Here is a 17913-nt window from a genome sequence, read left to right as displayed (position 1 = left end):
AGCAGCAAGCACCTAGATGCTCAGAGACTCACTTCCAGGGTAGGTCTTCTTCAGTCCCCCTAGTGATGCAGCTGTTCCCCTCCCCTATCCTTGACTTGACACACTGGAAGACAAGCCATATCTGCAATATACATTTAAAGTAACATTACACCACCTTAAACAGTCATAGCTTCCCCCAAAGAATCCTGGGAACTGTAGTTTGTAAAGGATGCTGAGAGTTGTTAGGAGACCCCCCTATTCCCCTCATAGAGCTACAACTCTCAGAATTCCTTGGAAAGAGGGATTTATTATTAAACCAGTAAGGAGAGGCTAGGCTGAGTGGCTGGCCTAAGGTCACCTGGTGAGCTTCATGGATGAGTAGTTTTGAAACCATGTCTCCCTGTCCCCAGTCCTGCACTATATCCTGTACACCACACTGGCTCTCAGATGTACTATATTTGGACATAGATCTGAAAAGTATGCAAATATAAATATAACTTGCAATAACTATATCCATATTTTCCAAATATATATTTTGATATGTTGACAGTGTTGGCCTTTTGACATATTGCTGTTGAATTTCATCTTCTACTAGGATGAAAACAAAAGCCAAAGAAAGTACAAATCAGCAAATTAACATATCCCGTGGAAGGAAACAGGATAGCAAATAAGTTGCAACACTACATGACTGTTAATGCTTTCGTGTGGTCCTTACCATCTTCCTCTTTTCTGTGATAATTTTAATCAAATAAAAATCAAGCAAATTGGTGCAATAGATTAGCGTGAACAAACACCACCAACTGCCACATCATTTACAAGTTACTGTGTGTATACACTGAATTCTTGGGGTGGAGGTGGGAACTCTGGGGAAAAAGCAGGGATCTATTTTGCAATTTCATTGACAAATATAATGCTTAGGATTTTTTAAAACCTAATGATCTTAATAATCTTTCCCAGAAGCCCATTTATCCAAAAGGGTTAACACATTCTATACTTTATCCCATACTCTTCAAATAACACTTTTATTTATGCAGCTATTAGATTAGTCAGATGGTTTGAATTCTCATAACCAATCTAGATACAGTGAGACAACTGACTAGTTAGAACTCCTTATATCTGGGAGTGGGGGGAGGAAACTTGCCAAAAATAACAAAGGAAAAGCACAGGGAAAGAGAGGGATGTGCTGTAACCATCACACTAGATGTCCTATCAGGACAATTTGTACAAGATCTCATGTTTTCTCTGCATCTCTCTTCAGTTTTTACAGCTTCTGTTCAAATGATCTCCTGAACATTCCCCATTCTATTGAATGGGAGTTCTTGCACTGTTCCCATTTATTTCAGTGGGGCTTTGTTATACAGGAGAAGTTCCAGCATGATTGTATCCCAGGACTCTTGAAGTGCCTGCTACCATGTAGTCTGCAGAGGCTTCCAACTCCCTCCTCCCTGTGCTGAATGTGATGATCTTGCTGGACTTAATGGAGGATAAAGGAACCACTGTTGGCCATGATAAATTACCCCAGACAAAGCAAGCAGAACACATGTTGAATATGGTGAATGCATGCACCAAAATATTCTGAATGGATGAAACTGATTGTGAAAAACAATCTAATCACTAGATGTCACTCTACTTCTTAAGATTCTCAGATTGTGATTAAGTCAACCAGGGATGCTTCCATATCCACATTACATGTTCGCTCTGAAATTTCCACTCTGTCCCCATTCACTTTTTATGGGGTGTCTACATGACATCATCACCAAAAGTTTGTTCTGTGTTTTTGTGCTTCTGCACTCTCTTTGAAAGTGCACAAAATCTGACTTTTTTTGTGTAGTGGGGAGATTATTTTGAAATGTGTACTGTAATCCAAACCAGTCAGAGATGCCCAGGAGAACTGATAATATGGTAATAGGAATCAGCCTGTTTTGGATGGGATAGTAATCCTGGATACTGAGTCCTTGACCCAACTTTGCTTCTGGATGTCCAGGTGGCAAGTGTAGCTGGGATGCTTTTATCCAAATTATGCTGTTGTGCAAGCTGCATCCTATCATAGGGATGTTAGATACGACCACAGTGATGCATGCCTTTGGACCTTACTACACACTCATATTTTTTAAAAGGTATGCTTAAAATGGCTGCTTTTATTTTAAAGAGAAAGCAGCTGTGATATCCTATCCACAGCATGTTTTCAGTCCAGATTGATATTCTATACCAATTTTCTGCCAAGAATAGAATCCACCATCTGTTCCAAAGACACTACTTGCAGTAACCAGCATCTTTAGGGGAAAATAATAACACCCCCAAATGTTCAGGAAAATATTCTCGGTCAGGGTCCTGCAGCTGCTTTTCTTCAAAATAAAAGTGACCCATTCAAGCAAGCTTTTTAAAAAGCACAAATGATTTTAACATGCAGTTTGACGCTTAGTAACACCTATATTGCAAAACATAGAGGTATCTTTGAAAAGTCTGAGCTCCAGCTGGTCCAAACTGGGGCAGCAAGAGTGCAGATGGGGAAACGTTGTTGGGAAAATGTTAAAACCTCTGCACTCATTTCCAGTTTGCTTCCAGACGCAATTCAAAATGCTGGTTACTAACTTGTCAAAATGGACTAGGCCCACAGTACCTAAAGGGCCATCTCCTCCCACGAACCTCCCTGCTCATTAAGATCTGCAGGAGAGGCTCTACTCAGTGTCTCCCCAGTGGTAGAAATGTGGCTGATAAAAACATAGGAAAAGGCCTTCTGTCTCCAGGGATGACTCAAGGCATTTTGCTGCCTGAGGTAGAACAGCAAATGTCATCCCACTCTTCAACGGCTTATCCACATAGGAGCCTAACTTTGTACTAAAGACACTGCTTTCACCATCGTAATAGATTTTCAGGATCCACACTTCTTGCTCAATGGTAGCTTCCAATCCACTGTTTTCTATTCACACGAGTAGGTGTTCCTCTGGGAAGGATTAGTGTCACTGTTTCCTTGTGGCCCCGCCCTCAATTTTACATGTTTGCTCCCTCTGGAGTATTGATAGAAGGCAACAGTTCCCTCAGTTGCAATCCCCATGGCTGGGCTTCAAGGCTGAAGCAGGGAGAGTGCCTTGGTGTGCAATTTACAAGAAACAATGAAATGGACTAGACCTCCCCTCTCTTTCTCCATTGACCAAGCCTGAGTGAAAGGCCGGGGGGGAGTGAGTGAAAGGCAAAGTAGGCAGTGGCTGCAACAGCTTTTGCAACAGCTTTTGCAGGCGGCAGGTGCAATGAAAGCATCCTTGGGGAAAGGTTAGGGAGAAAGGGGGATTCTGCAGCTGGGAAAGTGGGGACACACACACCCCAGCAGGATGAAATACAATGGCAATTCTGATTAGATTCTGTAGAAATGGAGCCCATCTCTGGTTACAAGGAGTGAAGGAAGGAACTTTACTAGAGGGGAAAGAAAGGCGGGCTACAGCAAACTCCTATGGGGGAAGACAGAGCAGTCAGTCAGAAGTTGCTGGTTAAGGCGCCGGAAATAAAATGGAATTAATGGGAGAGTTACAGTGGGCAGAGAAAGGGAAACAGCTGAAAGTGACTATTCACCCATCCACTTAAAAACATTGAAGCAAAGCACCTATAAGGAAGAGTGCAGTGCACCTGAGATGGTTTTTCCTTCCCTTTTTGCATTATCAGCGGATTGTGTTAATACAGATTTAAAGGGGAAAACTACCTGATAGCTTCCGTTTGCCTGCAACATCATGTGACCCATGAGAATTAAAAGAGGTTGCAAGTAGCACCAAACACACAGTAAATCACCATGTGGATGAGCCCCAAATCAAGGTGCACAGAACTTGAGGCTAGTTATTTTGGCACCTGAGGCAGAAAATCACAACACTAGGGAAGAGCCATAGCTCAGTGGTAAAACATCTGAGGTCCCAGGTTCAATCCCCAGTACTGTATCTCCATATAGGACTGCAAATGTCCCCTGTCTGAAATCCTGGAGAGCTCTTGCCAGTCAGTATAGACAACACTCATCTAGATAGTGGTCTGACTCAGTATGAGGCAGCTTCCTATGTAAGTATGTCTCCTCCTCCCTGGCAGCAAAAATATAGCAATAATAAATTAAACCACTTTGCTGCCCTTTTAAAATCAGCTGCCTGAGGTAACCACCTCACTCTGCCAACGATAGGAGCAGCCCTGTACCTCTTAGCCTTCCACTGCCAAGCAGACATTTCTTTTTTGGCAGGTATTTGATCTGCTGGGCTGAGAAGTACTTTATGAAGAGGGATGTGTGCTTTAGTTAATGGAGATCAGAAGACCCTTATTTTACATCCATTTGGGTTATTGGAAGGCTGCCTTTGGAGAATCGCCAGAAACGTCAGCTAGTCAATCAGCTGATGAATACTGAACTATTGCTGTGCACCTCCTCCAAAGGTGCAGGCTGTGGCTCTTTCTCCAAAACACTACATAGATGAAACCAGTGCCCCCAACAAATTGGCACCCCAGGCAACTGCCTAGCTTGCTTCCATAGTTGGGTCAGCCCTGAGTGCAGCAGTCCTTGTGCAGCTGAAGTCAGGTTTACATATCCCCTGCTTGAGTTCTCCTTACACAAGTCTTTGGATTACTCCTACAGACTTTGCTTTCTGCAACTAAAGCTACTTCACCAGGTCCCTGCTTAATTGCTTTCAAGGCTATATGGAAAGCAACCGTTTTTGCCTGAACAGCTACATCTTGAATCATCAGCCTCAAGAAAAAGAAAAATCTGAGGAGTTAACTGATCACACAACTGCAGTAAGGTTTCTAAACTGCAGCCTGATCTTATGCATGTTTTCTTCAAAATAAGTCCTAATGAGTTCAAGCAGTCTGATTCCAGTCCTGAGTAAAAATTTCCAGTGGGATAGCTGTGTTAGTCTGTTGCAGCAAACAGAACAAACAATCTAGTCTCACCTTAAAGACTAATAAATGTATTATGGCATAAGGGAACACTACAGGTTACTTCATTAGATGCATGAGTTCATCAGAGCCTGAGTTACAGATATATTTTACACATGGCCAGGAGGGGGTCAGTAAGTGTGCAAAGATTTGGAGCCTTGCTTATCCAGATACAGTGGCCCAGGTGAAGCTAGTTTTCTTGGAGTTCACTCTATTACAAAGTCTTAATAGCAGGGGGGTAGGAAGAGATGATAATTGGTGTTCTGTAATCTAGGCTCATAGATAGGAAAAGGACAGAGTACGTAAAAAGACTGGTGCTGGTTATTTTACTTTATGGTAGTATTGTAGAAGTAAAATAAGCAGGATGAGGTGCTTAAAAGGACTAGGATGTTTGTTTGTATGTTATTTGATTGATAGTGTGGCTTGTGCTAATCTCTGGGACTTTTCAAGACATGTACCAGTAACTGAGCAGTTACAAAACAGAGCTACTGATAACTCTTTGAGGCAAGCTGGTGCATCATCTCCTAGGCAGTTGATAGTTAGCCCTTTGCAGTCTGTCACAGTGCAATGCCATGAAGCCAAAATGGTGATAGTGGTCCACAGAGATCTGTTTGAGACTGGCCACTTGATCGAAGCAGCTGATCTTTACCTTGCCCCACAAGCCTGCCATTATACTTCTGTTAGTGCCTCTGACTTGGTTATCTTTGAAGTGGAGTTTCATGAGTGTGGCAGCAACTTGCAGGTAATGTGAGACTTATGTGCATACAAAATCTAACATGCTGTATACATCCCTATGTATATTTACCTGGGGAGTAAATCGTATTGAACTCAGTGGGGCTTACTACTCTGTAGACATGTTTAGAATTGTATAGCAAGACTCTTGTTGTGGAACACATGTGGATATGAGTGACTTGATTTGAATTAGTAAACACAGCTACATGTTGGAGACTTCTACTAGAGGGTGGAAGACATTGTTGGCTTTTCTGCTACTTGCATCAGTTAATGTTAACATACTTGGATTTGTAACTTGTATTTTTTGTAAGCTGCCCTGACAACTGTGTTCATAGAAGGCTTATAAATAAAATTATGGCCTTCCTAGTTGGAGCAGGGACTTTGAATGTGACAGATTGCCATCATTATCTCTTCTTCAAGGGGAACCTGCAACAAAAGGTTGCAGAGTTGAGTGCTGCTGTTCAGGATGCTAGCCACTTCATTTCATCTCTCCCCACCTCAAAAAAAAATAAAAATCAAATTCAGTTTCTTTTTTTTGTAACCGAAAGTCCAGTTCTCCACATTTCCATATCAGTTTTCTATTTTTAAATCCTCATGAAAATTAACATTTTAGTGTGAATTTATCCTAATATGCATGTTTGTATGCAATTTCCCTTAAAACACCCAGTTTTGCAAAGCTATTTTCCATAATATAATGCATTTTATATGTTTTTAACATGCATTTATATGCACACTTTACCCCAGTATATGTATTTTTATGCACATTACTTGGCTTGAGAACTGCACTGCAAAATCTGGAGAAATGTGAATTTCAAAAGATGGCTGTCTTTCAGTTCACATATCATTTTGGAAAGTGCAAAATAGTTCCACCTTTAAATGTGAACTGAATCTAATTCCCCATCCAGCCTTTACCCATGACTAATGGCCATGAACTAATGACCATGGCCATGAATGTAATTCCTTGTAAATGCAGCTCTCCATGCTGCTGACAAGATATGCAGAAATTAAGACCCAGTGCGTAATCATCTCTCATGGAAATTTCCTGACCTCTGGTAATGTTCATTTCTCACATCAGTTAGTTTTAATAGACAGGTATAACCTCTTAAACAATAACTCTGAATGTTAAAATAATGAAAGCCTGTAAATTGAATTGCCTAAAGTTTATGTGTAACTTCAAGGTCATTGTAAAAATAGTGACTACAGGATTGCTTTGCTCTTCCAGACAACAGCAGACTCCCTGTTCTACCACACATCTCTATACTATAACCCAGGCCCTGCAAGCAACCCAGTAATTGTGAGGAACAGCCCAGTGGAGATCCCAATTGAGTGCCGCTATCCTAGGTGAGCCATAGTATCTTAGACTGCTGTTTGGCTGCTTGCTTGCCTGATGGCATCAGTTAAGTAGCAATCTTTTCTTTTTAGGAAAGATAATGTGAGCAGCGATGGCATCCAGCGCACTTGGTCTCCTTCTGCTTCGACAAAGTCTGTGGAAGGAAGGCTTCACTTTTCCTTGCGTCTGATGACTGGTAAGTGAGATTCTCAACCCTTATGAGGACAGCTTGTAAGATACGATTTTAAGTTTCTCTCTCTCTTTTTTGTTTTGTTCACTGTGGATGACTATAGATGACTGGAGTGCTGAGAGAGAGTCTACTCAATACCAGCTGGGTGATTATCTTCATATCCAAGCAGATATTGACAGGGAAGGTCATCTACCTCTCCGGCTATTTGTTGATAGCTGCGTGGCCTCACAAACACCAGAGAGAGATTCCATTCCACACTATGCAATCCTTGACTTCCATGGGTAAGATGAAAAAGAAAAAAAAGCCTAGCTTTAGTAGAGAATAAAAATCTGTATGGTAGAGCCCCTGGAAATGGATGTGTCTTTTCCTGGTGAAAGAGTCCTAATGAAGCTTGCTCTGCTTCCTTGCCCTCCAAATTGGGGGAGGGGGATAGACTGACTCGGGGCTCATCTACACGGCAGCATTTCTTCATAGCAAATACACTGCTTTTACCTTTGCCATTCATTTGCACTGCCAACAATTTCTGCTCAATGTTAGCTGCCAAATGGTTTTTCCCATTCACACCAATAGACATTCCTCTGGGAAGGATTAGTCTCACTGTTTCCTTGTGGCCCAGCCCTCTAATTATACATTTTCACTCCCTCTGGTTGCTAGGTGACACTACATGCTCAGTCTGTTCCACCAGCAGCAGTAGGTTCCTTTAAAAAAAAAACCCAGAAGTGTGAATATCTGTTTTCCCTACCTACGGCTGGTAGAATACAGCTGAAATACAAATCTTTGAGCAGTGTTACACTTTTGTGCACAAGTTAAGAGGAAAAGAAAATAAAGGCACCGTTTGCAGCAACATAAAATAGGCCAGCAGAGCAGAGGAGGGCAACCGGAAGTTGCTTGTCAGCCCACAGTAATCAAAATGAAAGAAAGGAGGAGGAGATAGTGGGCATGGAGAGGGGAACGATTTATGCACCCACCTAAAAGCATTGGAGCAAGCATCTGCAAGCACTAGAGGAAAGGTGTGGAGAATTCAATAGGATTTACTCCTGAGTGGACACGGTTGGAATTGTGCTGTAAGGCTGCAGTCCGACGCACATCTGCCTGGAAGTAAATGATCCCAAATGCAGTGGGGCTTGCCTCTGCATACACTTGCATAACAGCACACTGCAAGTTCTAATGGGCCCCTCAATTCAAAAATACTGACACATTGGATCTCTCTAATGATGATATTTGGATCTAGATGCTTGGTAGATGGAAGAGCTCATGATGTAGCATCAGTCTTCAGAATTCCAAGACCTCAGCAGGAAACACTCCAATTTACCATAGAGACATTCAGATTTGCTGGGGACACAAGAAACTTGGTGAGAGGACTCACTTATATCACTCGGTTCCAGGGCCAGCACTACCATTGGACAGACTAAAGCAATCACCTCAGATGGCAGTTAATGAGAGGTGGGGTGTGATGGGCAGGGCTGTGTGTGCCACGTGGTCTCCCTCCTGCCCTCCTAAAAGAGTCTGCTGCCCTTGGGTACAGTGGAAGATGTTGTTCTGTCACCAGTGTAAGATTCAACTGCTAGTCCAGACAACTTCTTTCTGTACATAGAATAGGAGGGGATGTCATTTTCTCCTTTGTCTTGGGCTGGCTGTGCTTAGTTGTTATGTACAGTGGGATGGCAGCATTTCCCCCATCCCAATCCTGTTTAATTTCTCTTTCAGATCTACATATCATGCCATCTGAAAGTCACTGCAGCTGACAAAGAACCAGATCTCTTAAATAAAGCTTGCTCATTCAACAGCCAAAGAAATATGTAAGTACTGAAAAATGTGTAATGGGGAGACAGAACTCTGAAGAACACTGACATGATATCTATCTATCTATGTCAGTTGGCTACCAGTAGAAGGTTCCAAGGACATCTGTAACTGCTGTGAGACTGGGAACTGTGGATCATCTACAGGATGGCCCAGCACAATCAACCTCAGCAATCATCATACATCAAGACAGAAACAAATGCCTTCTGGGTCAGGTAGGCTCTAAACTAGGGGAGGGGGACTATGGCTCTTCAGAGGCTGGAATGTGGGAGATGTACACCATACATTTAAAGCACATGGTCTTCTCTGAAGCATTCTGGGAACTAGTTTTTTTTTTACGGGTGAAGGGAATTGTAGCTCTGTGAGGGATAAACTACAGTTCCCAGGTTTCTTTGTGGGAAGCCATGTGGTTTTAATGTATCATGTGGCTGTGACCTTGCACATATATGTGGAGTGCCACAGATTCTCCATCCTTGCTCTAAACTCACCATGGCTCTAAACTAAACCACTAAGAGCTGCATATCTCTTAAACTGGTTGGAAAAGCTTGAACATTATTGGAAGTGATGCTAAGAACAATGCTATAAATATGTCATATTTCAAAGGTAAATGAACCATGTGCATACAAAAATGTATTTGCTTTCCACATTGCAAAGAAAAAGACGTTTAATTTTGCCAGCATGTTGTCTTCAACACCAGATATAACCTTGCTTTGGGGATCTGAAATTACTCATTCTGTTCACTTCTAGCTATCATTGACCTCTCAAAAGGGAAAGTTGATGCTGACCTTGTGGTGGGGCCTCTCTTAATCCTTGATGCTCCTTGGGACCACCAGAAAGGAGAAGTAGGAACAAAAGAAACAATGGTGGCCGAAGGTAAGAAAGGAAGTGGTGAAATCAAAGGATTGTAGTTCATGGTAAAGTAGGGGTGGGGGATCTGGGGCCTTCCATCTAATTTCATGCAAGTGGGGAAATCCTGGAAGGGAGAGCAGGAGGCAGGGGAGTTGAAACAGATGAAGCCATGGGCAGCAGGGGAGAGCCCTGTGCAAGCAATCTGTTCAGACCTCTGGCAAGAGTATTCTGTTCCTCCCCCAGGCAACCTCCTAAGTGAGAATGTATCATTTATTTATTACATTTACTTCCCGCCCTTCCTCCCAGAAGGATCCCAGGGTGGCAAACAAGCAGCAAAACACTAAAAACATCTATAAAACATATTAAACACAAAACATATTGAAAACAATTCCAGTGCAGATGCAGACTGAAATAAGGGGCTCATCTACACAGTGGTCTACTATGAGTTTGCTACTCACATCTCCTTTATTACTATTATTATTATTATTTATTACATTTGTATACCGCCCCATAGCTGAAGCTCTCTGGGCGGTTTACAACAATTAAAAACATTAAAAACAAATATACAAATTTAAAAACACTTAAAAAAAACAATTTAACAACACATGCTAAAATGCCTGGGAAAAGAGGAAAGTCTTTAAATTTGCATGGTTCACAGTCTCAGAGGGAGGCAATGGTAAACCCCCTCTGAATACGGCTTACCATGAAAACACTATTCATAGGGTAGCCATAAGTTGGGATTGACTTGAAGGCAGTCCATTTCCATTTTTCATGACGTTAGCGGCAAACAGAAGCTATCGCACAGTTTCCCCCTGTAAATCCATACTAACCCAACCTGAATACAAAAAGGGAAGAAAAAAAGATCTCCACTCCATTTCTCTACTGCTTGCAGAAGCTTTGCTCCGATGCTTTTAGGCGAATGTCAGTCATTCCCTTCTCCATGCCCACTCCCTTCTCTTCCCTTTGTTCATTTTATTTCCTGTAGTTTTGTTACAAAAGGGCTAGACCTTAAGTGTGGGCCTGCCTGTTATGGCCCCCAATTTCCCGGTTATCCAATCAGGAATTAGAGACGAGACCTGGTAAAGTGCAAAAGCTTGCCTTTATTCCTTTGCAAAGGGAGAGATCACCATGAAGTGGGCTCTCCCCATAAAGCAGACAACCATCACATTTATAGGCTGTTATGCATCACATACATAATCATCAAAGCATCACAGTATCAAAGTGCATTGCTAATCAGAATAAATGTTTCATCCGGGCTGTTTCCCATGGCTCACTTCCCTGTTCCCATCCCAAGTTCCTCTATCCTTGACCTTTCCTTCTGCAAGCTATGTGGGAAAGAATATCTCAAATGCTGAGAAAGCATAAAAGCATATATTTTACTTTTTGCAGACATTAAGCATATGTTCCATTTTGCTCATATTGGCCTCATTGTCACAATTCCCCCTTAGATACTTTCTTATTCCAAGAAAGTATCTCTTTTACTCCTCAATAGTGGCATACAGGACCTGGTCTTTCTGTTCCTCCCGAACCGGTGCCATTTCTGCATATTGTCCCTGCATCTCTTGCAGAGCAAGTTGCTGGTACATCATCAGTCTACCTCTTCTTTTCATGAGCCTCACAAGCATGCCAGACACACAGGATATAATACATGGCAGGCACATTAAGACAAGCAGTATAATACAACCAATAACAAACAAATGTTTCTACCATGCCCAGTTAGGGAGCCAACTGGTAAGCCAATCCCAGTTCAAGCCCTCCCAGTGTTGGTTACCCACATACGCTGTTATTTCTGCATGGTCAACTAACTGGTTGATTACCTGTGACTGGTCCCCAATTTCCACACAACAATCAGTGCTGGTATTTAAGGCAGCGCACAATCCGCCCGAGTTGGCCAACAACTGATCAAGACCTTGTTGATGCACAACCAACCTTTTACGTATTTGTTCTGTTTCTTCTGTTAGTGTGCGTATTGCATCCCCTGTAACATTGGTGACTATTTCTACCACAGCTTGTAATCTAATTAATCCGTTCGTAAGGGAACGAAGTCCCCTCACAGGCTGACAAGCAACTTCTGGTTGCTCTCCTCCATTCTGCTGGCCTCTTTTATGTTGCTGCAAACGGTGACTTTATTTTCTTTTCCCCTTAACTTGTGCGTAAAAGCATAACACTGCTCAAAGATTTGTAATTCAGCTGTATCTTACCAGGGGAAACACAGATATTAGTACTTCTGGGATTTTTTTTTTAAAGGAACTTGCTGCGGCTGTAGAATAGACTGAGCATGCTTGGTCACCTTAGCAACCAGAGGAAGTGGAAATATATAATTAGAGGGCAGCATCACAAGGAAAAGGCAAGACTAATCCTCCCTAGAGGAATGCCTGCTTGTGTGAATGGGAAAATGCAATTGGCAGCTAACTTTTGAGCAGGAACTCTGAACGATGCAAATGAAATGTGAAGGTAAAAAGTATATTTCTGAAGAAGAAATGCTCCCACGTAGATGAGTCCAATGTCTCTACTTAAAAGGTTTGTTGAAAGAGGAAGGTATTCAGAGGTGCAAAACAACAGAAAGGGTGCTTCCTATGTTGTGTGGAAAGAAATGAAGAGAAAAAGTAAGGTGGCTGGCCCCACCCACATCTGGAATGCAGCCCCCAACAGAGAAAAAGTTCTCCTTCTATGCTTGAAAGTGGCATATCTTTATGACATTACTTAGAGCGTCAAGAAAGTTCAGCCAAAGAAAGCCTTTTATCTTTACCACACAATGGGAGGAAATGTAAGTGTGCGTGGTCCGCAACATCCATTTCTGATAAAAGCCTTATTTGTGAAAATGGCTCTGACACATTGACGTGGATGTATGATTAAGACCTTACTTCATAAACATCTGAGCAGAGTCTAAGTATCAATCCATACAGCGAGGGCACTTTCTGCACAGAATTATAATTTTGAACTGCAAAACACTGAAAGTATGAGGAAGAAATGGGTGGCTGGCTGCACATGCAGTGAGTGCAGGCTGGAGCCAGCTCTCTGAGGCACATAACATGCAATGGGCATGGAGCAAACCCATCATGCTGCTGCTCAAATACTTTTTGATGAGACAAAATCTGCCCTAATCTGAATTGGCCCTCAGTAGAAAAGTGGTGACGAATAGAGACTGAATGTAACTGCAAGGTGTGTTAATGGCTCTAAATAGGGGTTGGGGGCATTTGTTAAGGTTTTTTAAAAAATAAAAATATATGAGAGCGTTTAACTCTAGCCATCGTTATCATGACTCATGAGGGCTTCTCATACCTATCCCCAAGACTGTGTCTGGACATATTTTGGTGCTTTGACTATAGCTCCCTTGGATTTCTCCGCCCAGCCACCAGAACCTTTTGAACTGATCCATGCCCATAACTGAGGGAGGGGGAATTGGTAACATATGGCAATTGTGAGCATGAAGGCACTGTAGGTCATACAAAGTGTATTTTTCTAAAATTAAAGATGTTAATTTTTAAATGTTTGTATTATGTGTAGGGTGGCCAGGTGCAGAAAGAGACAGGGCTCCTACAACTTTAAGAGCTGTACAACAGATGGAGGAGGTGAAGCAGGTATAGCTTGCTTGTGCACCTGTCCACCCTACACAGAGAGCATACCGGAAGGGGGAATTGTAGCAGGTGAAGGTTGCCATGCAAGCTACACCTGCTTCACCCTCCCCCCAGCTATACAACTATTAAAGATGCAGGTGCCTTGTCTGCTTCTGTATCTGGTCACCCTAATTCTGTGGGTACTAGACCAGTTGATGGTATAATCTGAAGGCTGCGGGCTCATCCACATGGTGATTTAGTGTGTGTCTGGTGCTGCTTGCATCCCCTTGTAACTCTCATGGTTCACATGACGTTGCAGGCAAGCAGAAGCTATCACACGGTTTCCCCCATTAAATCTGTATGAACCCAATCCAATTATAATGCGAAAAAAGAGGAAAAACAGTCTCAGCTGCATTGTGCTCCTTCATGTAGGCACTTTGCTTTGATTTTTTTTAGTAGGCAGGCTCTTCTAATGCCCCATCTCCCTCTCTCTCTCTGTCGCCTGCAAAAGCTGCCGCTGCCTACTTTGCCTTTTCACTCACTCCCCCCCCCCCAATCCACCTTTCACTCAGGCTGGGACAATGGAGAAAGGGAGGAGGGTCTAGTCAGTTTCATTTTTTTGTCAGTTTCACACCAAGGCACTCTCCCCGCTTCAGCCTTGAACTGGAGTGAGTAAATATGTAAAATTAGAGGGCGGGGCCACAAGGAAACAGTGACACTAATCCTTCACAGAGGAATGCCTTCTAGCGTGAATGGAAACTAGCAGATTTGAAGCTACCAAGTGTGGATCTTGCAAATATCACGACAGCAAAAGCAGCATCTTTAGTACGAAGTTATGCTCCCATGTGGATAAGCCCTAAGTGTCAGGGATGCTCATGGAGGTGAACAAGATCTTCAAATGTGTTCTTTAATCAACTGCATCAACTCCAGAGTATTAGTAGAGAATGATCTCTCTTTTTTCTTCATAATCGTCAGTTTTTTGTGAAAGTAGATGTATTTAGAAATAAGTACAGAAACTGAAAGTATTATATTGCTGTCATGAAATTGTAAATTTCTGTAAATTTGTTAACCTGGTTTCTTTGTATCATGGCTCAGTTACAGGGAATTGTGGAAGGTACATCTTGGAAGGAGACAGACCTCTGTGAGAGGAAAAGTTTAAGTTTCGTTTCCAGCTGTAAGCAGTTGGGAGGCCTGAACAGAAACACATGTTTATCTCTGCTAATCTGCTGGGAGCCTGGTACTCAAGGCCATGCAGGCCTGAGAAGGTTGAGATCAGAGATGGGAGGGGGGCCTGCAAGGCGCAAAAAAGTAAAGAAGCTTTGGGAAGATGATTACATCAGAAAGCCCCTGATTGGTTAATTCATCCTGGACCGTTGGGTGCCTTTTCCCTTAAAGTATAGGGTCTGAGACCCATAGCCTTTGTTCCCCTGGGATTCCATCTTGATGGGTGGTTACCTATGTGGGGTTCCACTGCTTCTTATCTGATGCTATTCTCTCTGAGGAGAGATGAGACTTACCATCCACTACCTCTAAGTAAGTAGACAGGCTAGATAGTTCGTTATTTTCCGTTGTGTGTTGAACTCTCTTATGTTATACCTGAACCCCTGGTTGGGTGTGTGGTGAAGGAATTGTCTTGCTGCTATATATTAATGTGCACTTATATTTTTAATAAAGCTACTTCTTATTAACCTGGTGTGTTCATTGAGGGGGAAAGTTGGTTCTGAATCCAGCACCTTGTCCACTGACCACAAACTACCAAGGAGTTAAGCAGCAGTGTATTTTGGTTTAACCAGAGGTTTCTGGACAAGGAGTGTCTACTTGGCTCTTGTCTATTTGAACATTGGTTTACCTATTTCTGGGCTCTGAGTTCCCCTAGCTCAGAGTTGAACCAGTGAAGGGGTGGTGGCAGCCTATCTTCTACCTTGCAGGGTTGGTGTTGGTTTGCGCAGCCTTGGCAAGGGGAATTTGGTGATTGGGTTCCAGATCAATTGCCCAAAGGGTGGGAATTGGGTCTGAAGCATGCAAATCATGGCTCTTGGGGGCCAGATTTCATGACAATTACTTTGGTGTTACTGGAATTATCTTTCCCTTGAAGGAAGGGCTACTCTGATGGCACATAGTCTTGGGGGTCGGAGAACTTGCTTTTTGCATGAAGCATACTTTAGAGGCTACCAAACATACAAACTCTACTAGTCATACAAACTCAGTAAATCCTAAATTTTCCATCTTTTGAGCAGGTGAGAGCTCTGTACATGCTTAACTGCCCTATTGGGTGTCTGATGCATATCTAATTGTGATTCCATTCTTAAAGGTGAATCCCATGTGATAGAAACTGAGTCCGAATCTACTGTTGGACATCAGTTTTTCCTCAAGGCAGATGAACGACTAAGATGGCTTCTAGACTCTGATGAAACTGTGATGACAACTACTGGTAGGAATTTTAGATGATTTTCCCCACCTCCCAAAAGCTGCTATCAGTTGGTAACTGTAGTCATGGCCTCCACCTTTTGGAGCAGATTTCTTAAAACAAAATCACAAAAAGTACTAGAATTAGCCATGGTGGAGTTCTTTAGCATGCTATACTGGGAACTTGGAAAGTGTCAAGGAGTGTGTATGCCAGGGGTGAGAAACATCTTGGCCTGCAAAACCATTCTCCCAAAACTACAGCCTCTGTCAGTCACCTGATGTCACTCTGAACGACAGGTGGAGTTCAATTCTGCGTTGGCTGCTCCTGTCAGTTCCCCACAGGGAAGTCAAATCAGCTGGATTGAGCCCCTTGCTCAACAGCTGATGAATCCTGCCAGATCCCTGCAGAGAGCAGGACTGAAGTCTCTATTCATTGGCTGATGAGGAAAGAGTTCAATCCTGTTGGGTGCTGCTTCAGCACTGTGTTCCCTGCAGGGAATGTGCTGGCAAAGCAGATCCGTCCCCCTTCCTCAGAGGATCAACTTTGACTGTCAATCACCTAATGGCATTATGGCATCCAATGACAGGTGAGTAGCCCCTTGGGGGCGGGGGGAGATAAAGATATGGTCCACTGGGCCGACGAGTTTCCCCACCCTGGTGTATACACATGCAGGTCCTGGAGTCAAAACCTAAGCAAATAGCATAAATGAGTGGGGCCTGAAAATGTTGCAGTGTGGAGTGCTATTCCATTCCTATCCCCAAAAGCAGCGTTCTGTATGGTCACTTAGCATGCTCAGTCCTTGTTAGGCTGTTTTTTGGATGGGAGGGTGTTCTCTCAAATTTTTTTGTATGTCTGCAAAACTTGGGAGTTCTGCCAAGCCTTCTCTTACTTCCATCTCATGTGGTGGTGTGCTTTTAGCTACATAAGGACTGGCACTCAGTCTGAAGATCAGAAATGGAAGGAATAGCAAACTACTGTATAGCCAACACAATTTCTATGCCTATTTTGCCTTGTTGTGGTAGCCAGAATCAAGATGCAAAGCTGAATATTTTTCCAGCCCCTTAAGACTTCTTAAAACGAAAACAGTAGCTTTGCCTGTAAGCACCTCAAAACTTGCAGTTCTTTGTTTGACAAGCCAATTTTTAACACCCTATTTCCTTTGACTGTAGATAACAGATCACACATAGTATATGACAATGTTGCTGCCAAGCTAACTTCTGATGCAGAGGGAAACTCAGGTGAACTAGCAGCACCTGTGGAGGTAGCCAAGATGCCACTACAAGGTATGGACATAATGACTGTATGACCAAGCCACAAAGGGGTGGGGCAGTGAACCATGGGAGTTCCCTGACTTGCCTTGAACATTTTTAACTCCTCTTAGGTACTGCGTCAGAGAAGGGGACTGTCCTGGAGCGAATCCAAATGACAGGAGCTGGAATTCTGATGCTGGCCCTGTTTAGCTGCATCTTCTAGATGATAACACTCAATTGGCTTACATATTAAAATTAAGTTTTTTTTCTTGTAGCCTAGCTTTGTGAAACTAGCGAACTGTGTATGTAACATTCTCTGCATAAACAAAGGTTGATCATTGTCTTGAAGGGCTGAAGCACAAGTGACTACTAAAATGAAAAATAATATGTATGTGGTACATTAATAGCAATAACCCAGCAATTAACATAATTGGGTCAATTCAGTTTGATTTGTCAAATAAATAATGGGCTGATAAACTGTAAAACCTTTCTGGTGGTAACAGCAAGTGTGGTGTAGACCTGTTCAATTAAGATGATAGGTAGTATTAGCATTAAGACATTTATAACTTATGGTTCAAGGGCACAATCCTGCCAAAGTGGAATACTTTGATCTTATTTTGATCTTTTGGGCAGACCAGGACATGTGTTTAAAAACCCATTCATTTATATTGAAGATAAAGTGTTTAACTCTGGCTGGATTGTGCCCTTGTGTTATACTCTTGGAATGCTGCCAAGGGAGGTGGATGCAGCGCTTGACCACTAAAAAAGAATTGGCCTGCGTTTGGCCTTGCTATGCCTCTGGAAGGAAGCCATATCCTAAAAGTATGTGGACAGCCTTTCTTCAGTAGTGAGATGTCATGTGTTTTAAGGTACTTTTCAGGGATCACCTGCCTCTTGGAGCTGGGGCCACACTTACAAACTGG

General features: G+C 42.7%; 2 protein-coding genes across 2 annotated transcripts in view; both read left to right on the top strand.

Annotated features, from left to right (window-relative positions):
* The window catches only part of LOC133365515 (prostatic acid phosphatase-like), a 33862-nt gene extending 33180 nt beyond the window's left edge, over positions 1-682 (top strand). The window contains exon 11 of the mRNA XM_061587495.1: positions 575-682. The gene's annotated coding sequence lies outside the window, so the exon portion shown is untranslated. The remainder of the gene's footprint in view (positions 1-574) is intronic.
* A 4425-nt stretch (positions 683-5107) lies between these two features.
* On the top strand, positions 5108-17475 carry LOC133365275 (zona pellucida sperm-binding protein 3-like). Its single transcript, XM_061586926.1, has 11 exons — positions 5108-5617; positions 6830-6948; positions 7030-7133; positions 7231-7408; positions 8359-8479; positions 8835-8926; positions 9003-9142; positions 9675-9800; positions 15645-15764; positions 16910-17023; positions 17122-17475. The coding sequence occupies exons 1-11, from the start codon at positions 5240-5242 to the stop codon at positions 17211-17213; spliced, it is 1584 nt and encodes a 527-aa protein (XP_061442910.1). The 5' UTR covers positions 5108-5239; the 3' UTR covers positions 17214-17475.
* The last annotated feature ends 438 nt before the right edge of the window (positions 17476-17913 follow it).

The sequence above is a fragment of the Rhineura floridana genome, chromosome 10, assembly GCF_030035675.1.
Source record: "Rhineura floridana isolate rRhiFlo1 chromosome 10, rRhiFlo1.hap2, whole genome shotgun sequence".
Taxonomy (NCBI): Eukaryota; Metazoa; Chordata; class Lepidosauria; order Squamata; family Rhineuridae; genus Rhineura; species Rhineura floridana.
This window is presented reverse-complemented; position numbering and strand designations above follow the sequence as displayed.

Excerpts from the sequence above, each read along its gene's own strand:
- LOC133365275 (XM_061586926.1), top strand. The coding sequence starts at position 5,240 with ATGAGGTGCTTAAAAGGACTAGGATGTTTGTTTGTATGTTATTTGATT. Across the intron at positions 7,409-8,358 it reads GCAATCCTTGACTTCCATGG|ATGCTTGGTAGATGGAAGAG; the intron begins GTAAGATGAAAA and ends ATTTGGATCTAG. Across the intron at positions 8,927-9,002 it reads TTCAACAGCCAAAGAAATAT|TTGGCTACCAGTAGAAGGTT; the intron begins GTAAGTACTGAA and ends TATCTATGTCAG.